Source organism: Manis pentadactyla, chromosome 2 (assembly GCF_030020395.1).
Source record: "Manis pentadactyla isolate mManPen7 chromosome 2, mManPen7.hap1, whole genome shotgun sequence".
NCBI lineage: Eukaryota > Metazoa > Chordata > Mammalia > Pholidota > Manidae > Manis > Manis pentadactyla.
This window is the reverse complement of record NC_080020.1, coordinates 66,086,412-66,109,877: the sequence shown is the minus strand read 5'-3', so window position 1 is coordinate 66,109,877 and position 23,466 is coordinate 66,086,412. Positions and strand designations below refer to the sequence as shown.

At 35.2% G+C, this 23,466-nt stretch overlaps 1 protein-coding gene across 1 annotated transcript in view; it reads right to left on the bottom strand.

The window, feature by feature from the left end:
* SPATA9 (spermatogenesis associated 9) overlaps nucleotides 1–3,094 on the bottom strand; it is a 32,926-nt gene extending 29,832 nt beyond the window's left edge. Inside the window, 2 exon segments of the mRNA XM_036925737.2 lie at nucleotides 1,472–1,560; nucleotides 1,738–3,094. Of these exon segments, the coding sequence (XP_036781632.2) occupies nucleotides 1,472–1,560; nucleotides 1,738–1,798 (150 nt within the window). The 5' untranslated portion in view covers nucleotides 1,799–3,094.
* Between the last annotated feature and the right edge of the window lie 20,372 nt (nucleotides 3,095–23,466).

Sequence of the window (23,466 nt, the reverse complement as noted above, 5' to 3'; positions counted from 1 at the left end):
CCCTAACTGCTCAGGTTTCTTGCCAATCTGAGCAACACACTTTTAAAGTAAATAGCAGAAAAAGAACCTTATTTTATGTTACTCAGTAGCACCATGTACATGCCAACTTACGACCGTGCATCTATACATTTCAGTATCACCCCTCCCCAAAGTCTAGACCCAAGATTCATGCCACTGATTGAGATTTACTTGACATTCTGGGAACATGCTATGCTGTTTTATATTTTTTGGCTTAACTGACATTGCTTCTTCTGGAATATTCTTCTCAGCTCCTACCCACTTTTTCTATTCCACTTCTCTATCTTGAAAACTTCTATTTTTCCAGATCCAGTTTAAGCATCCTTCCTCTATAAAGCCTTTCAACCATCCTAGGTAGAATCATTCATTCCTCCTAAATTGATATACCTCTTACTACATTCTATGCAATTACTTGTTTACAATTCTGTCTCCATTAGATTAAGCTCATTGACTGAAGGAATCCTAGCTTGTTCTTTCTGCATTCTCTCTCCCCAGTCCCAGGCAATAGTACTAAGTATTTAGTAAATGCCTGATGCCTGGGTGTCTGGATAAATGGTTAAAAGTAACTGCAATACCTCTCCTTTGGCAGGAAATACTAGACTTTGTGATTCCTATGTTACTCAGAATGTTTTTTGCTTTCTTTTTTAACTTTCATGTTTTGGTTCCTCATGTTTGACAGTGCCAAAAGTCTGATTTCTGGATAAGTAGACTGTTACTGTACCATGTAACTTTGCAACATATTCTATTCCAACTGTAGTCAAGATGAATAAAACACATTTTTCCATTAAGAGTTGTATACTTTTGAGTAAGTTAGGTTACATGTGTCCCCTAAACGAGATGCTACTTTTTCCTAACCATATGTCCCTTCAAAATTCTCTACCTATTCCCTCTTCTACTCCCAATATATTTTATCTGTCTCAAACACTTTTTGGAACAGAGGTTTAAAACATATGCATATATATTTTATTTAAATTGATATCACTATTTTCTTTCCACAATAAAACACACACCCATACTGTGTTTATTTTAATCATACTTATCTTTCCATCACTATAATTTTTATGTTAGGTATGTTTTTCACTGATTTGATTGCCATAGATTTCAGTTAAAGTATATTTAAGTATTTTTCTGATTTTATATTAAGCAAATCTTGAGCAAATGTAGCAAACTACACTGCAATTGTGGCTATGAGAGAGTTCCCGATTTCCATTTGAATGGCACAATGATGGTCTTTAAACTTAATTTATCTAAATACCTTCCTTCCTCATCCACAATCTCCTTTCCATAAACTCTTGCCAATGAATAAAATTTGAAATTTGTTTTTCTGTGGGAAAATCAATGTTTTCCTAAGCTTCAAGCACTGATTTCAAAATCAAACATTAAATAATCAGAATGATATTAAAAATACAATATGCTTTTTATAATCCTTTCCAAAATTATGAAATCACATTACCTGATTAGACTGTGATAATCTTAAGATGGTAGGGAACTCATCTTTAAACTCATCTACAAGGTCCATGCTTACTTTCTGGATCCTCTCGACTAAGACAAAAAAGAAGTTAGGAAACAAATGCTTCACTAAAAACATCCCCTAATCATTAACTCAAATGAACATGGAATATTGGGCCCACAGCCCAGGTGACTGGGAAAGCAAGTGAACCCTAGGGGACTTAATTCCAGTTGTTTCCCACATCCCCTTTACAACAAGATTCTTTATACTTTTTCCAGAAAAGTTCTTCAACACCTGCCTGGAGATCCACCCAACAGGTCTGATTGGCATGATGAGTGCTTGTTTGGTCTCCTAAGGATTGGCAAGTTTGCAGGCCTGCGCACTCCTTGTCCTACTCCGCCATTAGTGAGACGAGAGCAGCCTACCACTCAGGAAAGCAGGCAAGGACAGAACCTGCAGCTCAATGCCAGAATTCTTTGTTACTGCACAATGGGCCTCTAAGAACTTGTTACAGAATCTTCTAAAATCACTCTGGCAGTGAGAGGATGAAGCATGTGTTTGGAGGCATAAGGGGAGGAGAAAGGGGAATGAAAAATGAACACACCATGGCATTCTGCAATATAAGCTGAATTTTATCCCATTTTCTGCAGTGATACCTCTATTACTAGATAGTTTCAGAACAAAGCTCCCTTTGAAAAGAACTGGCATACGCTTTGAAAGAAATACTTCATATATGATGCCAAGGGGAAAAGAAATACCAGCAGTTAATTCAGAAACTCTGTACAGATTGCTTTTCTGTTACCCAAATGACTATCACTAGGTCAAACCCAGGCAAAATTATAAAGTCTTTGGTTTGTCTTTAAATCCTCAACCTTTTTTTTCCTTTATCTTTTTCCCTCATAGTACTCTGCCACTTCAGATGAACATTATTTTCTCCTTAGATAATCTGGGAAGAACTTCATATCACGCAGACTTGATAGACTACCTAGTTTTAGTGTGGATGAGTTAAGAGTTGGTTTACTCAAATCTTATCTTAATTTGAAGCCTTACATTTAATTGTGACTAGTCCATTTTCTTCAGGAAGCTAAAGCTATGGCTGCTGGAGAGTTATTCGTGAAAACTGGGAAAGAGAAATACATGTTCATCAGAGAACTGCTCTAGCATGTGAAGCCTGCTGGATCCCTAGCTTTCACACTGTCCTTAGTCCTAAAACACCTGAAAACACTCTCCACCACATTGCAACCACTTCTCACCTTAACAGAATGTGCTTCCCCCCTTCATGACCCCAATATTTAAGACAATTACACCCTTCACATTTGGAAAGTGTAATCCATTGCCAGAGAGAAAATCTTACTAGACAATGATGAACATACACAACTGGGAGCCTGAGAGATAATAGAAGCCTTTATCTGTCCTATTAAGATACATGGCTATCAGAGTTTACCCCAAAGGAACATCTGGCAGTAACTTCTCTCTCTGGTCTTCCCTGTTCTCTTCTCCACTGACCCCCTAATTCTTTTCACCCATTTGTTCACCCTGCAGTGCCTATCTCCCAATTGGTTTCACCCAGTTTTCTTTCCATCAGTTCTTGCCCTCCAAGGCATCCTATAAAATTAACAAATCTACAGGAAATACATTTCTTACAAGATAATATTCCCACTTATAGCAGAACCAGATTTTAGCTGTTAGGCTAACAAAGTTCTTTTGTCTTTTCTTTCTTAATGACCCTATCCCTGGAAGGTAAGCAATGAAAAAAAGATAGGAGGTAATGGAGTAAAACAACCCCATCCTGCCACACTTATTTTATATTTGGACCATATCTGATAATATTTTGGGTTTTAATTACATTTTATACCTATATCCTTATGTATCTTATATTACCTCAGATGATAAAGTTAGACAAAATAAATAATGTTAATGGTTATCTTTAACTATTATGTTATTCTTTACAGTTCATAACACATGGCTCCATACTTATAAAATTGATTAGGAAACAATTATAAATACCTCCAAATAATTTTTATAACAGTCCTACAGATTTATCTGCATTTAAAAGGCTTTACTAAAAAGAGAACCTCTGACTTGCACATAGCTGTGAAGAAAATGAACATTTTACACATGTATGTGAAGGCAGTATACACTTAACTGCAGAAATAACGAGATTTGGAGCTCAGTCAGATCTGGTTTTGAATTCCAATTCTGTCACTTACCTGCCTACCAGGCTGTTTAAACTTGGGCAATTTAAGCTTTCTAAAACTCAACTTTACCTTTAAAAAGATGAGAGTACTTATTTAATGGACCCGAAATGCTCAATAAATGGCAGGTATTATTAAATACACAACAGACACTTTGCTTTTGGTAAGTTTGCACAACTTAGGTAGAAGTCAGTTGAGTCTGCCTGGCCCACATGGGTTTGTTTCAGCCTGTGAAGTGGCACCCAACAACAGGAATTGTGATAACCTTCCTAACTGGATCCTTCCCTCAAACCTACTTCAAACTCAACTGATATGGAGCTATATGCCTTTCAAGTGTTACCTATCAAGTCTCAAAACTTATGCACTATATGGGACTCCTTTCAGAATTCTCCTTGGCCCAGGCAAGAATTTGGACTAGGAGTCACTTCTTTTGCATGCCAATCTCAACAACCAAATTAGTTCTACTGGTCCCAATACTATACTCTTTCAGTTCATGGCAATACTTTGAGACCACATACACCTCAGTTAATGGCAAATGCTTAATAATGGCAAAGTGATTTTTATAATCTAATGGTGGTCTGATGGTCATCTTGCTTAATTAATTTAATACTTGTGAGGAGCTTGCACACTCTTTCTGGGCTCTTTATGTACTTTCAGAGATAGGGATTTTCCAAAAGCACTCTGAAAATATCAAACAATACCAGTACATTTTATTACCAATGCTGTCACCCTGGGAATGTATCACAATTTTAAAAATCCTCAATAATAATTTGTATAAGGACAGTTAATGCAACACTATTTAGGATGGCATAAATTGGAAATAATTCAAATATAAGTATCCCGCCTGCTTTCTGAAAGTAGAGTGTTCTTATAAAACCTTTGGGGAATCAAAATGGCATAAAGCAAAGAAACAATTTCAATTCATATGGAAAAATTTTGAGTGTTTCCAGATCTGCCCAAAAATAAAATGCACACTGCATCTAAAATGGCGCATTGCAAAACAAACACTGAACATTATTTTCACTTTTTGATTTTTTTTCATAAAAGTGAAAATCCTGTTCGAATTTCTTTTGGTTAGTAAAAACAGGTAGGTCTTTCACAAACGTGATATGGCATAATGTGAACTTCTGAAAAACAGGGCATACTACTTGTACACAACCTTAAGTGACTGTTACCCCAAGATTATGGAAAAATTTCTGTTCATTCTACTTATAAAATGTGGACTCTCTATATTCAACTGTGCATATAAACTAAATTTAAGAAAAAGTATGGACAATACAGTTTATAATCATACAAAGTTATATGTCCACAAATAAGACCTAGAAAGGAATGTAGTAATAAAATCAATGTTCATTCAGTTCTTTATTCCTTGTATTGGCAAACAAAGAACCAAAATAAAAAAATACTATAGAAACATTATTTCCATGTGATTATTCACTTATGTCTAACTGATTAAATACCAAGTTCATGTCATGAAGTGTGACTGAAAGTATGATAGCATATATCACTTTGATCAGAGACTAGTGAAAAGTTTTATGTAAATCAATTTAGTGTGTAGAAGTCTCAACGTCTACTGTTAAAAGGCCCAGACAGGTCCTGATGCTGGAGAACTGATGGGCAGCCTGATAAAGGCCTAGTATACACACAAAACTATAGGGTCCTCCTGGGAGAGAACCTTCATTTAAGGAAGGCTGCCAACTCTAACAAAACTTTACCAGTCTACTAACAGTCCCTTAGTCATGTTCGGAGAGGAGTGGTTCTGAGCACAAGCTAGTGTGTGCCCCTCAGATCTATCCTTGATCTCATATCCAGTAGGGATTGGGAGTAGATTGAATGAAAAGATAAACTTTAAGTAGTCTTGCTAAGCTTTCTAAGGCAGCTGGGCACTAATTAGCTGTACAGAGAGGTACCCTTCCCAAAGAATAAAATGATAACGGGAAAAAAGGCATTCTGGAGGACCTTGACAAAGATGTTTGGCTCTTTGAAAGTGCCGCTGCATCAGCAGTGGTACCCACTGTGAGCATGTAGAATCCAGAAAAGAGCCAAAACTGAAGCAGCACCTGAAGGAGACATAATGGTACCCACAGAAGTAGTCACAAGTGCCAAACATAGGCCACCTACGAGGCAGCTGACCAGATTTGATCTTGATAATCAGATACTCATTGGTGATTCCCAAACATACTTGGAAGAAGAGGGCAGATTCAAGGCATTTTAGAGATCTGAAATTTTGCAGGTGGGGCAAAGTCAATGAAACCCAGGTTGCTATTATTCTTGTGATCCCACTTGTAATCATAGGTTGACTGAACTTGGGAAATCCTGGGTCACAAGAGAAAATGTAAAGACCTCCTCATTATAATAAGAATTCAAGGCAGTTTGTGTATAAATAGGATGATTATAAACTGAATCATTTGAAATGTACTAGGGGAGCTTATTCTTTAAAAGTAATTCTAGATAATTCTGTAAGGTAAATAATCATTTTTATATCAAAAATAAATACCTGCTACACATTTTGTGAACACAGGTTTTTTAATTAAAATGTTCCAAAACAGTATACTTATGACGTTTTGTTTCTTCTAAAAAATTCTTTAATAACTATATTCTGCAGTTCTAGCTGGGTACCATTATATGGAATAGACCTGGAAAGACCAAAGGAACTCTTCAAATAGTTACAGTAAAGTGAAAGGCCACATGGGACAGAATTAGCATCAGCATTGCTACCCAAGTTTGGGGATTGCTGAGGTTTGTTATATGGTAGGAAGCTGAAAAGGTCAGACTTATTTATTGTCTGTTTCCCCCATTTACAATATAAAGCTCCATGAGTTCAGGGCCTTTGGCTTACTCAAAGCTAAATTCCCAATACCTACACAGTGCTTTCATGCACTTTTACAACTTTACAATAGTACAATGACTATTTCCTCACATCAGTTAGGATGGCCAACATCCAAAAGACAAGAACAACAAATGCTGGCAAGAATGCAGAGAAAGGGGAACCCTCCTACACTGTTGGTGGGAATGTAAATTGGTTCAGCCATTGTGGAAAGTAATACAGAGGTTTCCCAAAAAACTAAAAATAGAAATACCATTTGACCCAGGAATTCCACTCCTAGGAATTTACCCGAAGAATACAAGATCCCTGATTTGAAAAGGCATATGCACCCCTATGTTTTTTGTAGCACTATTTACAATGGCCAAGGTATGGAAGCAGCCTAAGTGCCCATCAATAGATGAATGGATAAAGAAGATGTGGCACAAATACACAATGGAATATTATTCAGCCATAACAAGAAAACAAATCCTACCATTTGCAACAACGTGGATGGAGCTAGAGGGTGCTCAGTGAAATAAGCCAGGGGGAGAAAGACAAGTACCAAATGACTTCACTCATTTGTAGAGTATAAAAAGAAAGCAAAACTAAAGGAACAAAATAGCAACAGACTCACAGACTCCGAGAAGGGACTAGTGGTTACCAAAGGGGAGGGCTTGGGGGGGAGGGGGAAGAGGATTAAGGGGTACTATTAATTCACAATCACAATGTAGGTCATGGGGAAGGCAGTACAGCACGGAGAAGACAAGTAATGACTCTATAGCATCTTACTACGCTGATTGACAGTGATTGCAATGGGGGTGGTGGTGAGGACTTGATAATATAGGTCAATGTTGAGACCACAATGTTGTTCATGTGAAACCTTCATAACATTTTATATCAATGATACTTTAAGAAAAAATAAATAAATAAATAAATATTTCCTCAATGAATATAATTAGATATGTTACTTATGTCTCAGGCAGAATGAAAATTATTAATAAATTCATCATGGAATCAACCAACTGATACATAAATACAGAACACTAAGGCACACACACATACATGCACACATAACGTTTATCAAACATTGGGAAGAAAACTTTTTTCACATACAAAGGACTATATTTTTATTTATTTTACCCATCATGGTGAAAACTAGTTCATGTGACAGTTCCTAATTAGCAGATTAATTAATTCAATATGAGCTCAATAAGAACTGAAAAGCAGACACAGTGAGAACATTCATCTTTGTTTTCCCTTTCTGCTTTTTTGATAAATAATACCAAGCATATTAACTGTAGACAGTCAATTATTCTTCATATCTGAGAATAGCAAATAAAAGTAGAGAAGGTTAATGAAGGTAGTATTAACAAACATCTGAGTAAAATAAATGAAAATATGTAATGAAGCAGAGATCAAAAGAAAAGACATATAAAAAATCTCAAAATATTCATTTTTTAAAGTAATCCCTAAAACTGAAAACAAATTGAAAAAAAACAGCTGTGTATCAAATTTGGTTACACCACCTAGAAATGATTTATTTAGAGTGACTTTAGAACATAGTTCAAAACATTACAAGGACAAAAAGAACTAAAAAGACATTTCAAATTTCATTCAGTCATTTTCTTGGTTGTATTAATATTAGTTTTGTTATTTGAAATGATTTTCTTATAGTGCAGGGGAAATAAATTTTTTAGTTAAAAATGTTAGCAATCAATAATTTCAGTATAAGAGAAAAAATGACCTAATTATAAACTCAAAGAACTAAAACACTGAAACGTTAAACAGAATTGAAAATAGCATAATCAACTCATGGTATTTGAAAATTCTTTTTTTCCTAGCTATATAGACAGAAATGGCTAGAAATACTGCCTGCCTAGTAGAAAAGAGCACCCCCTAGGACCTCGATTCTGGACTTTAATATCACACCCCACCACTGTGAACCAGGACTCTGAAGAAATAGCTGATATCAGGACTGGGGAGGAAAGTACAAGGTGAACCAGGAAGATCTCAGGCCAGAAGAAAGAACTGTTGAAAACTAAAGGAGTCCTAATCAAAGGACACGGAGGCCAGCTTGAGGGAACTCCAACTGGCCTACTGTAAAATTCGGGTTTTACAATGGAAGGATCAGCAATCATAATGCTAACATGGTGATCAATACAGCATCACTAATTATGGGACAAACAGATATTATGTTTCTCCAAATATAGGGAAATATGAAGTACATCCCATCTATGACATATTCTAGCCAAAAATGTCCCAACTTGATCTAACTTTTAGATCTATCTTCCAGTCTCCCAGAAATGCAGGTGACAGACAACCTAAAAAAGTGCTTCTTAAACTGTAGTGAAGATCCAATATTTTTATAAATGAAAAGTGAATTATCTAAAAAAAAGAAACATTAAAAAAAAACAGAAAAGCAAAATTTAAAAATATTTAAATATTAATAGTCAAATAAAACTTATTTTTAAGGTTTCTGTTTTTCCTGTTAAAGAGGTTTTTCCAGGCCCTACCTTAAATATATAGTCTCAAAAATTTCTTGTTTTATTTAAAAATTAATTTATTTTAAATTTTATTCCATCTGTGATTAATTTTCAATAGGCTGCTTTTTCTTCCATTTGAATATCCAATTGTTTTAGTATCACTGATTAAACCATTGTTTTGTCATTGACTTTAAAAACTTCATTGATTATTACATGGTGTGGGGGATCACGGGGAAAACAGTGTAGCACAGAGAAGGCAAATAGTGAATCTGTGGCATCTTACTACACTGATGGACAGTGACTGCAATGGGGTGTGGGTGGGGACTTGAGAATATGAGTAAATATAGTAACCACATTGTTTTTTCACGTGAAAACCTTCATAAGAGTGTATATCAATAATACCTTAATAAAAAAGAAAAGAAAATCTTGATTGATTATTTCTCACATACACTCACAAAGATATATATTGGGTACCATTGCTGGACTTTTCTATTCTTGCCCACTGATCTACTTATCTATTTCTATATCACTTCAATATTGATTTGACTAAAGTGATTTTATGGTCTGTGTTATTTTTTGATAAGGAAAGTCTCTGCCACTCTTCTTTTTCATTCCATTATTTCTAGTGGTGGTTTCTCTGACCCCCACACTGGTTAATTTCATTTTTTCCACTAATCTTTTGGATTTTCTACTCTTCAGTATCATCAGTGGAAAAAAGATAATTTTATCTCTCCTTTTTCCATGTCCATAACTGATTATTTATTATCTTATTTAAGCATTCATGAGGACTTCCAAAACAATGCTGAATAATAATGATTACAGGAGGAATACCTATCTCATTCCTGTTTTCAATTAAAATGGCTTCAATATTAAAGCCATTTTAATGCTTACCAAAAACCAACAACAAATGTTATTCTCTACAACCCTTATGATATTTAGTTTCCTTCTAGCCTTACTATGGCTTTGTTTATTCTTCATGGGAATGAATGTTCATTGAATTTTATCAATTGTAATTTCATAACCTATGGATATGATTGCTTTCTTCTTCCCTCCAATTTATTATTGATATAATAAATTATGTATTAGCTTTCCTGATACTGGAACAATTTTTGCATTCCTGGAAAAGAATGTGTACTTGATTATATAGTGTATTATTCCAATGATATTTTACTAGACTTCACTTGCTAAGATTTCATTTACAATTTCTGCAATTATATTTGTAAGTGAGATTAGTTCAGTTTTCTTTTTTGTACTCAACAGGTTAGTACTAAATTTGTGTACTCTGAATCAAGAAGACTTGCATCTTTCAGAGGTGTCTGAACAACACATAAGCATTAATCATTATTCCTTTTTTTCCTTTTCCTTCTTTAAAACAGAGGTATAATTTATATGCAGTAAAATTCCCTATTTTTTTAATGCTAGCTAGAACTCAATTGTGGAACTATGTGGTCCTGATATTCTTTAAAAGATAGATTTGTCAGATATTAAATTCCATATATGTCAATTTGTATATTAAAATTTTCTTCATCTTGGGCAGTTTTGATAATTTATGCTTCATTAGGGAATTATCAATACAAGATTTTAAAATGTGTTGTCACAGAGCTTCATATTTTAATCTTCTGTAACTGTATTATTTCTATCTTACATATTTTTCTTTCTCTTCTTTAACTCATGTTCAGGATGAATTTAAATGTGAAATTTCACTATTTTAGTCTTTCTTCTTTAATAATGAAAGTACACTGAATATACTTTCCACTTTATCCCACTGAGTTTTGAAATAAGTTATTTTCAATACTTCCTTTGATTTCCTCTTTGCTCCAAGAGCTATCTTAATTATGTTTAATACTTTCTGAGTAATGAAGATTTGATACTCTATTATTTATTTCTACTCAGTTGGCTTAAGTCAGAGAATATGGCCTATAAAATCTCTACTTTCCTTATTCTGAGGTTTCTTTTGTGGCTAACTAAATGACAAATTTTTCATAAATGTCCTAAGTCATATGAAGGAAAACATATATTCTTTAGTGAAAGAATGTAAAAGTGCATTTATATGACAAAAAAGAGAGCTTATTGCTTATACTGTTTTTTTATAGCCCACTAGTTTTTGCCTATTAGCTCTATTACCAAAAAATAAATGGCAAAATCTTTCACAAATTATAATCTCATCAAATTTTCCTTGCATTTCTCATTGTTTTCATATTGTAGTGCTAACAAGTATGTGGAGCTCAGAAATCCCCATACACTGGTAGTAAGAATGTGAGTTGGCATACCTACTTTGAAAAACCATCAGCATTATCAAGTACAATTGAAGATACACTATGTCCATTATGAAGATAGCTATGATCACCAATTCCAATCCTAGAAATATCTCCACTAACACAAGGAGACATGTACTAAAATGTTCACTCATGCACTAATTGCAGTATCAAGAAATTTAAGCAACCCAAACATTCATCAATTATAGTTAATAAATGAATTATAATATATCCATAATTGTTACTATACAGTAGTAAAAATGAGTGAATTACAGCTAAATGCAACATCATGAATAAATCTCAGGAATGTAATAATTTTGAGTAAGAAAGAGAAAGATACAGGAAAAAAAACACCAAGATTCTATTTATATAAGGTTAAAATATTAAAAACTAAGCAATACATTAGCAATGTACATATATGTGATAAAACATAGTGACAAAAGAAAGGGAAGAATAAATATAAAATCCAGGATAGTGGCTGCTACTTCTAAGGAAGGGATGAAGAGATGGAATTGAACAAAGGACATGAAAATTTTGAAGGTAATGGTAATGTACTTTTTCTAAAACTTAATCATGTGTACAGATGTCAGTGTACTATAATTCTTTATGCCTTGTACAATTTATAAACACATGTAATTTCTCAATATTTAATACAAACAATTAAATGAAAAAACCTGATGAACAAATTGCTCTAACAACTTTTGTGAAAAATTATCATTATAGACCATTCCAGTAAAAGTGATAAGGGGACTTCTTTCATTCATTCAATATTTTTTGAGCATCCACTATGTGTTCACTGTTCAGCAGTGGGGATAGAGTGATGAACAAAAAGATACAAACCCTTTCCTTACTGGAGTTTACATCCAGTAGAACAGAATCAAACCATTTATTTGCTATTTTCTATGATGATAGGAAAGCCTTTTCTTAGCAATTTGGTCAGATTTAAGGTTTTTCACAACTACATTCTCTATAAGACTTGAACAAAATTAGTATGATATAAACTATACTTCTGATTGAAAAGTAGATCTTATTTTAGCTTTTAGAAAATTTTACAAGTTGTAAATCTATGTTTTAAACTAAAATCTTTCTTTTCTTACATCTCACCCATCCACTCTGTAGTCTTCATCCAGTAAGGGTTTTTGAGCAGCTGCATATCTTCTGATAGACATCCCCATCTTGGAAATGAGCAATCTATAGTTGAAGCATTTCAAGAAAAGCAAATAAATACATATTAAATACATGTAATTGTTTATATTTTTTATGGGTTTTGTTAGAAGTCTTACATTTATCTACTTCTGTAGTAATCTTTGCAGAGCATGACTAGTAATATGGATTTTGTATTTTGGTCCCTTCATTTGTGGTCATAGAATATATAATTTAATTACCTAGATACGTAAGCAGATCTTCCTGGTCAAACCAATGGTCAAACATAATGAAAAAGAAAATCGGTTATCCATGTAATCCTACACAATTATAAAAAAGAAAATTGTATTCGCTTAACAGTGCTAAAAATGAAAACACTAAAGGATGCACCCCACTCTTCCTTTTGGTCCAACTGTTTGACAGAAAGTTGATGACACTTCTGTAAAGCAGAGCCCAGACAACACATAATTCATCATATGTGAATTTATCTAAACTCACCATGAAACTACATTCTTTTCAGCCAGTAATAACAAATCCTCTTGGGTATTTCTAAGTTATTTTGTACAGAAATAATTCTTACATGTTAAAGTATAATAAATCACCTATTGTCTTAAACTGTGAAGAGTTTATATAACATTTATATTAATAACAATGTCCTTTGTTTTAAAGTAAGGTCTTCCTGACCAGTGATTTAAATCGTGTCTGTGCAATTTGTAGTTCTTACTAAATTTTTACATGAATGAGTTAATAAAATCAAGGCTAAATATATCTGATATGTGTTACCTTGGCAGAGGATTGGGAAAGCAAAGAACCCATTTTCTTTTGAAGGGATTATAGCCAGTTTTTTTTTTCATATTCTATTTAAAGATATAAAACAAAATGGTTAATGGGACCATGCATAAATATTACTATCTCTATTTACAAATGATGAACCAGGCTCTGAGGAATTTAGGGAGTATATCCAAACCAGCAAGTGGCAGAGCAAGGACTCTTGTCTAGATTTTCATTTCAAAATTTGGAATTCTTTTCACCACCACATTGTCTCTCTCAGTTGAATTGAGAGTCTCTCAAGATGAGGGAGAAAAATGAAAGAATACCAACAAGAGGAGAAATAGCCTATTTAAGATGGTCTAAGAAATTTAGAAAAAGAGGATTATCAGAAATTCTATCATGGATAGCATTCACCTTTTCAATAAAAATCTGAGTGTCTACAGTATGCTAGGCACTTGGGATGCAAAAAATGAACAAAGGAAGTCCTTGGTCTAAATAAGGGAACACGCAGTTCAACAAAGACATATTCAAGGACAGTTACAATAAAGTATCAGAAATGCCGTAACACAGACATGCAGAGGATGTTACTATTTATGCAAGCTACTCCGACACTGGGTGGTCAGAGTCAGAAAAGATTTCACCTCATCAACAAAAATAGCAGGCACTGGGCCAGAAGGTGGAGATAAGGACAAAGCAGACCTATCCAAGCTCTGGTGTAGCTTACATTTTCGTGGGAGAAGAGACAATAAGCAAGCAAATAATGCGGCCATCCCATGTAAGTAATAAATGCTATAATGGAAATGAAATAGAGCAATGTAGGGAGAAGACTGGGCCATTACTTTACACTGGAATGTCAAGGAAGATCTCCCATGAAACAATGAGTAAGACCTGAGGAGTCATGGGTGTGTGCCACTTCAAATTGTTACTGCTTAGTCTTTGGGAAAAAAATTAGTTTTTAAAAACTAAGCACCTTAATTCCATACATACTTTACTTTCAGGTAATTTCGCCAGAGCTCAAAATCTCTTGATTCAATTTTCATCTTTTCCCACTTTGAAAAAAAAAGGTGGGGAAAGATCGCTTTACTTACAATAATCAGGGCTGCGGCTGCGCAGGACTGCGCCGAAGGCTGTCAACTCTACCAGCTCTCCGGGATGTGCGGGGTCCGGAGGAGGCTGCGGTGCATTCCGCACAGGTGCAGGTCCATGTGCCAGGTGAAGGCCTTCAACTCGCCCTGGGCGCTTGGCCACTACCAGCGCATCTCCCCTAGGCCTGTGGCCGGCCTTCTGGGCTGCAGCCTCGCACTCCAAGCTGCGAAAGCAGCACCCCAGACCCACCTACTCCCATTCCCAACCACGGAAGCCCGGAGGTCTCGGGTCAGTGCTCACAGACCCTGGCCACGCGCCTCAATGCGTCACGTCACACATCACGCACGCAGCGTCTGGGACAGACGCCAGGCTCCAGAACCAAGGAAATGGGTCATCTGGGACTCAGGGCCTCTGCAAGGCCCATGGATGTGGCTCAGACACGGAGGGGTTGTTTTCCTTCTTGGAAGCCACCAGAGATCTCTCTCCTGAAACGTAAATGCCTCCCCAGAGAACCGCCCTCCTGCCTAAAATTGGAGACTTTCTGACCACAGGGATTTGGAGCGTTGCCTGTGGAGAAGAGCAAATGGTGAAGAATGTGGCTGATTTTCTTGTGTTGAGAACGAAGGTCATAGAGAGACAGGGTCCTGCCGTACATCATTTTGATGAAAATGGATGATGGTTTTAGAAAGAAAGCCCAAGAATAGTACCAGAAAGCAGACAGATTACATACTAAAAGCAATGCCTTTTAATTTTGTCAATCCAGTGTCCCTTATATTTCAGAGATTCTTCACCCTTAATCCCCCCTTCCCCAAAGTATTAAGTTTCTGCTAAATCACATCAGTCATAATTTTGGAAACTATCAGAAGCAGTGTAGTATAATGTGATGTGAATAAGGAAGCCCCAGGATTGGAACTCAGGAGACCCTGGGATGGTAGTGTCAGGCTTGATCTGATTACCAGTCAATCCCTTGGCTGAAATCTATTAATCAGTAAAGTGAGGGAGTTGAAATAGATATCTCCAAAATTTTGTGTCTGACCTTAGCTATTATAAATACTATCATTTTGGGGAAAAGCATGTATAGTTGTCCATCATTATTACAGATAGTCATTGCACATTTGTGCAACTGTAATTTTGTAGTTTCTCCAGGGTCAAACCAAAAATTAGGGCATTTAGTATGGGGAAAAATCAAGGCTATACCTACAGCATGTTGGCAAGAAAAAAATATAAAAAAATTCTTGGTCAAAGCAAAATTTCTAAATTTTAGTTCATTAAGGCATTCCTTTAAAAATATAATAAATGAATTTCATTAAAATTTGGCTCCTGATTTGTGTAAAGAATACAGGCTGTCATTAAAATTCTTCAATGCATAAAGTAGTGAATGTAGTAAGACACATATTGAGATCTCCTGCTCCTTAGATCTTGGAACCTTCTTTTGTTTTCAGCCCAAGTTTTCTTCCCTTTGTTGTCAGCTTTCTCATTTCCTGCTTAGATTTGCGTTCTGGCCCCATTTGGGATAAAGTCTCCATCACCAAGTCTCAGCCTTTTCTCAGTCTTCATCCTTTCAGGCTTCATAGTATCTGATGCTATTGATAACTCATACTTCTTAAGGTAGCGTTCTTTTTCTTTTATAAGATAACTTTCTATTTTATTTCCCTGGCTACTTCTCTGTCTTTTCATTTCCCTTCAACACATTCCTAAGTCTTGTCTTTTAACCATTTTATCATTAAACTGTGTTCCATGGCAATCACATCTGGACATTGGGTTAAATTATTATTTCTTTTTAGAAACTTAACAAATCTCTAACTCCGATAATATTTTTTGTCCAGAGTTTTCCAAATAGTTGCTGAACAAAATAATAATTTAAAAAAATCACCAATAACTGCACACTGACAATCTAACACTTAATATACTGAATAAGTATTATTTAAAACATTTTAAGTGAAGTATTCTCAGATATGTGATGTACAGTACATAACAGTACTTGATAACCACATCTACTGTATACCTAAATGTGACAAAGGCTATTATATTTCAATATGTACTTGTGTATCTTGTAATGCTATTGTAAATACTATCATTTTGGGGAAAAGTGTATATAGTTATGAATAATAATAAAATAAGGCATGTTTTATCAATTCCTGGATAATGCCCTACATCTTCACCATATGGACAGCCACTATTTATATTACTACAACAGCAGTTATCAAACTTTACAGTCTAAAAATCTGTTTACACTCTTACAAATTGAGGACTCCAAATAGCATGAATTAATATTTTATAAATTTTTTGATATTAATGACACAGTTCATTATACAACAACCTCCTCCCTGTCCCCTCCCCCAGAAAAAAACCCTTTGTTAATATCACCACCACTCTAATCAGGAAAGTCTTTAAGTTTTGGGAAGCTGTTGTATTATTATTTATTACTACATAGCAAATTACCCCAAACTTAGCAACTGAAAACAACAAACTTTATTATCTCAGTTTCTGTGGGTCAGGAATCCAGGAGTGGCTTAACTGGGTCATTCTGACTCAGTGCCTTTCAAAAGGTTGCAGTCAAATTGTTGGCTACACTGCAGTTGTTTTAAAGCTCAAGTGAGAGCTTTTCCAATTACTTCCAAACTCACTCATGTGCCTTTTGGCCTGCTTCAGAAGGTCCACTTCCAAGTTCACTGACACGGCCCCTTGTAGGCCTCGATTCCTTGCCATGTGCACTTCTCCATAGACTGTTTGAGTGTCCTCATGATGTGGCAGCTGGCTTCCCCCTCCCAGGGCTACCTCACAACTTGGCAGCTTGCCCCATAGCAAGTTATTCAAAAGAGGAGAGAGAATAAGAGAGCCCACTCAGGACAGAAGCCACAGTCTCTTTATAACCTAATGTCAGTATGACAGCTTATCACTTCAGTCACATCCAGTTCACTAAAAATGATCCAGCCTACAATCGAGGGGAGAAAAACTAATCCCCACCTCCTAAGGGGAGCTGGATAAGACAACGTGGAGACGCATCTCCAAAGCTACCTCAAGTTGTTGTTCAAGGTGCCAGATGCAAGTTTTTCCAAATTCTAATGTTTGCTTTAAATGTCAAATTTCTTATGGACAATAAACATGGCCAGTTGTTTTCCCTGAAATGACAAGTTTACTTCTCTCATTTTTGAGAAAATATCTTGCCAAACACTCAAATCTGTATAACCATAGTTTCTCTGTTGGTCTTTCTTCCAAGTGAAAATGATATTCCATGAAAACAGCAGCTGTAGCTCACAGTGTGATCAAACATACCATTGCTTTTCCTTGAGGCAATCATGTATTTTCAGTATGCAGCCAGGAGGGCTTTATGAGTACTTCCTATTACATCACACACAATATTAAAATGACGTGCTCAAAGGTCAATATTTAGTAGAATTAATCATTTTTTGTTGCTTCATCCAGGATATTCTTAGATAAAACTAACTTTTTTGTTGTGGTTTGGATGGAATAGAATGCCCAGGACTTCAGACTGGGAATATCACTGTAGGAGGGGGCAAATTGGGAAAATCTTGGGGAAAGGTGTGTGTTGAGAGTGGCTGGGAATTACATTTAGATTAGTAGAGAGGAGGAAAGGTAGGTGGGAGAGGGAAATAAGCAAAAACTGGGGCTGGAATAAAATGAGCACGTTATGTTCGGGAATAAAGAGAGGGGACACTGAGAGCAAGCTGTGGACTTGATTTGGGTACCTGTGAAGGGCACCAGCCTGATATCTTCACAAAATAGACCCCACCTGAAGGGCCAGTGTGAGAGAGGAGGACAGAAGTCCAAGGGCATCTCAGGATTGCTTTCTAGCCAGAAATGCAGAGGAGTTTCCATGAAGCATGAAGTCACTTTTGACTATTTGCTACTCCTGAGGGCACCAACGCTAGTCACATGCATATAGCTAACTAAGAACTTTCCCCTCATCTTACTTTTCTCCTTCCCTCTTGCAGCTTTGTAAAGGCCAAAACCAGCCACTGAGAGGAAGAAGGGGTACTGAGAAGAGGAAAAGCAGCTGACTGTAGCTCCTTCTTTCCTCCACTATAGACTTCCAAGTCTGGAACAACTGGGAAAGGAAAGTTTTAAATGGAGAGAATTAGAGTTTGGAATATTACACTGGACTGAACTCCAACTAAAATTTCATTTATTATCTGAGTGCAAACACAAAACTATAACACCTACCTGATATTTCAACGGATGGAAATGGAGCCCAGGGAGTTGGAATGAACTGACACTACAAGTTTGAAGGACAGTGGGAGAAAAGAGATGGTTGCTTTCAGCTTGCACCCCAATGGGTTCAACTCCTTTACTAAACTGGTTACAGAAACTATTCATTGGACACTTATTTTTGCCAGGCTGAAGTTCTGCTGGGCATGTGTTAATGAATGGACAAGATGTATTTTTATTTAGGAGAGCGGTGTTTCCAGAGTGATTGGGGCCTGAGGCTAACCTGAGTTTTGTCTTAGTAGCTGCTTAAAAAATGTGATGCATTGTTAATATCATGGACTCTCAATTTCCTCATCAATAAAAAGGAGATATATAATGTCTACTTCATGGTGTCCATAAGACATATAAAATATTGTCAATAAGATAAATATGTATAGTAACAGTGCCTGGTACATAGTGAGCATTCAATAAATGGTAACAATGATTGTGGTCATCATGATTGTACTTGGTTTAGTGATTTGACAAAATAGTAGTTTAGAAAAATTTACTAGGCATTAGCATGCCAGACAGATTGAAGGGGAATCAAGATCAGGAGCAGGGAAAAAATTAGAAACATAGAGTAAAATGAGGCTAAAGTAATCACAGGAACAAAATTGAGGTGAAGGGACAAACATAAGCCATATTTAAGAAGAAAATGAACAAAAGTAACTGTTTAGATATGGTAAATAAAGGTGAAGGAAGAGTCAAAGGCAACTCAAATTTTTAAAGCTTGGTTGGGTGGAAGAATAGTACAAATGGGAGAAATACAGACTTCAGCAGAATGAGCAGGTTAGGTGGGTGTGAGAGGTGGGAAGAAAGTATTAATTTTGTTTTGTTACATTTCAACTTTTGATATGGTGGGACTTCCAAGTGCAAACATCCTGTAGATACTCAGAAAGTCATTATTTTGTTCGTACATCTAATATTTCTTGTCAGCCTGTTTGGTGTCAGACAACATATAGACTCTAGCAAGAAAAACTTCCTGAAAAGTTGGAGTTTAAATGGGACATGTGGGCGAGATAGAAAGATCTGAGGACACTCAGCATAGAGCTGGTCCCTGAAACCATGAATATTAATCAGTTTTCTAATGGAATGTGTCAAGAAGAGACAATTTCAGGGAATATTCACAGTTAAGGAGACAAGAAATAGGCAAAGGAGTGAGAACTAAACCAGGACCACATGTTGTAATTATTTTCCTATAAAATTGTTAACACCTATAGTTTATAAATATTTATGACAGAAAAAGTAGTTTCATAGTAATTCATACTTTTAAACTTTTTATTTTGGAATAATTATAGATTCACAGGAAGTTGCAGAAATAGTAGAGAATGTCTACCCTTCACCCAGTTTCCCCAATGACTAATCTTATATAACTGTGATACAATAGGAAAACCAGGAAACTGACATTGGTGTAATTCACTGACTTTCTTCAGATTTCACCAAATTACATGCACTCATTTGTGTGTGTATGTATATATATTTCTATCCCTTGTATCACAAGTATGGATTCAGGTAATTTTTCATCCTTAATTGTTAATTTTTTTCCTTTTTCCTCACTCCAGTTACTTATGTGATATAATGAATCCACACCACAGGAAGTCTTTTAAAGTAGTTTTTGTAGTTTACTGATACTCTGTAATGTTCAAACAGCGAAATATAGCAAAGGTAATAAAGTTTTAAAAAATATTTAATTAGCAAGGAACTTGTATATGTTTTACATGATTGAATATATTGAGCCAGATTCTTCTGAAACCTTTAGTCACACACTGTTCCCAAAGTTCTTTATCAGTAAAATGTGAGTTATGTTTTCTAAAGTCTTTGATAACCCCGCAATTTTATGATTTTTAGAATTCTAATTACTAGGTCACCTAGTCTCTTAATTTAAAGCAAACACTTGTGGTTATTACATCAATTCTTTTGATCAGGGTCAGTCTCACCTTATCAGGTCAGTGACCCGTGGGACACAGTTAATCACTGTCTTATTGTAGTAAATAATACCCTGTTAGCCTGAATGATTTTAACATAGCTTCCACAGATGGCTGCACCCTCAAATGGGCTTGCATACATTAGGTAATGGGAGAACAACTAATAATTGCTCTAACAAACATAACTTGTATTTTTTGACTGAAAATATTTGATATCCTGTTATTTTTAGTAATAATTTAAGTAAAACATGAACCATTTCTATTCCGGCAATATACAGCATTTTAACATTGAGCCTCATTCCTCCTTAATGAAATAAAAAATTGTGATATTCTGACCTAAGTTAGGCAAGGAGGAAGCATCCTCTATTTAGGCAATTGTTAAGAAGGTTAATATTTATAAATTGGACTCCTCCAAAAGTCTGTAGTTAATTTCATGAAAATAGTAAAAGTTTTTGTGCTTGGGCAAAAGTGTTAGTAGAAAACTCAGATAAGTAAGATTGGCATCAAAGTAGATATTTGGAAGCTGAGTAAATGCCACTTTATAAAAATGGCCATGAAATGTAGACTTTGTACAATAGCTATGTTAGAAAGCTTGAAAAACTTCCTATGTCTTACATATTTGATGGCAACACACAGCAATAGTAAAGTTAGATTTCTAGTTCAGCAATGTTCTAGGAAAAAACCACAGTGGACTAAAGCACTTCACTAGGTTACTTTTACTGAATTAAAGTTAATGGAGTATATTTAAATCCTTACGGGGTTACGGGGTTATTCAGTAGTTTGTTCCACTTAAAACTGTTCTAGTAGTTACATTTCATGATACCAAGATTCTCTTAAGGGAAAACTTAAGAAGACAAAGTACTTGCCTTAGTCAACAGAATTGGTAGAGAAAAAAAGCTTCTCTGCAAGAAGTATAAAACATGATACAGTAAAACCAAGTATTTAAAAATAATTATGGCAAAAAAACAAAACAATGTACAAAACACATAAATATATTTTTTCTCATGTCATCTTTAGATTTTTGGCAGAGAGCCTGAGCCCAATCTGAAGCTCTAGATCTAGTTTGTTTTCATATTTAAGAATAAGTATCCATTTTGGAAATACCCATTGTGGGATGGAATGCCACATAAAGACCATTAGCTGAGCACTACTGCGCATTAACTCATGGAGGGAGGGCTGATTATCGCCAATTTACAGATGCTTTTAGAGGCACTAAATGATTTTCTCGTATCACACGGCTACTGAGGGGTGGAAATAAGAATCAAGTCTGTCTGACTCCAAAATTTACTGCTGTCAGCATATTCTGTGTTAATACCTACAAATCATTCCTGTATCTTTATATAAACAGAGCAGAACCTCACTGGTTCAGCCCTTTGCTCCTATATATTGGATTTACTTTATTTATTTCCCGAAAAGTCATAATAAAGCACCATTTGTATTAAGTCAGATGACATTTTTATTCAATTAAATGAATCTAGATGTTTGAATATTATTTCCAAATATTCATTTGGAGAAGGAAAATTTAAGTGTAAATGGGGGAAACAGCATTTGTAACATATGTATATAACAAAAGGCTAAAGTTCACTTCATTTGGAATTCATAAATAAATATATAAATATGCCACAGGGAAAATAATGACAAAGACAATCACAAAGGATTCCTCCATTTATGTAACACATATTTTCTTAATGCCCTCTATATATCCCATACTGTGCTATGTGTTAGGGAGAGAACAAATAAGTACTTATTGACTTCTTGCCAAATTAGTAAAAAATGGTTTATTTAGGATAATCCCATTTTGCAAAACCATGTTTATATATAAAACATATCTGGAAGTATATATATCAACAGGTTATTAAAGGCTGGTCAGGTTTATTTGAAACAATAATGAACACACATATATCTATTGTAATAAAGTTATATAAAAAAGTTTAAAATCTATAGGCACATAAATTTTCTATTGTTTCACCTATTGTCCAGGGATCTTTTTAGTAATAAAAATACACTTCTTTTTTCTTATCCAGTGGAAGATGGATTCCAGCAGAAATGGATTCCTTCTTTCTTTTATACCAATACAATCCCACCTCTGGGTCCTGCCCCCGAGACACAACAGATACAAAAACATTGACAGATGGATATGTACATGGAGACACAAATTCATGGACACACAACAGTCTCCCACACAGCACACACACACTCACACATCATAGAAGCACACACAGAGGCACACAGCCTCATTAAAACTTACTTTGGTGTAAATGAGTTTGGCAGAGATCTGGCGGTTCAATTTTGGAAACAGCTTAATTATTCTCTATATCTCTTCACTTATAACCTCTGAATGTAATATTTTTCATGCGTGCATATTATAAAATACATAAATTATTTTAATGGAAAGATAGCTGTCTGGCCCCTTTTTGGGTTTTCATTTTTGTGCCTCAATCATCTATTTGTCTGGGTACTAGACTATCTTGGAACATGTGACAGATGCATGGCTGTAGCAGCTGCTAGTCTGGCAGAGGACAAATAACTTTGGGAAGTCAAAATAGATTAATATGGAACAGTTGAAAGTAGACAGTAATTTTTTTCACTTAATTTAAAAATTCCTTTGTTTTAGACTCACATGTATAAAAGTGGCATATGTTGTTAATCTATAAGAAGTAGTTTTAAATAAAATATAGGGATCCATTAATTGATTAATAAAATAAGGCATGAATTAGAGAGATAAAACCAACCCCCACAATACATTCCATGTAAGTGTACATTATTAAATATTTCATTCATAAAAGTCAATAGTTCCATGGTAGTAGCATGTCAATTACTATTTTCTTTTTTTTTAATTGAAATACAGTTGATATAATTTTCTATTGGTTTCAGATGTATAACATAGTGATTCAGCAATTATACATTCCTAAATGTTCACCATGATCAGTGTAGTTACTACCTGTCAACATACAAAGAGATTACAATATTAACTGTATTCCCTATGCTGTACTTTCATCCCGTGCCTAATTTATCTTATAATTGGAAGTTTGTACCTCTTTATACCCTTCACCTATTTTACCCATCCCCCTACCCTCCTCCCCTATGGCAAGCACCACTCTGCTCTGTGTTTATGAGTTTGTTTC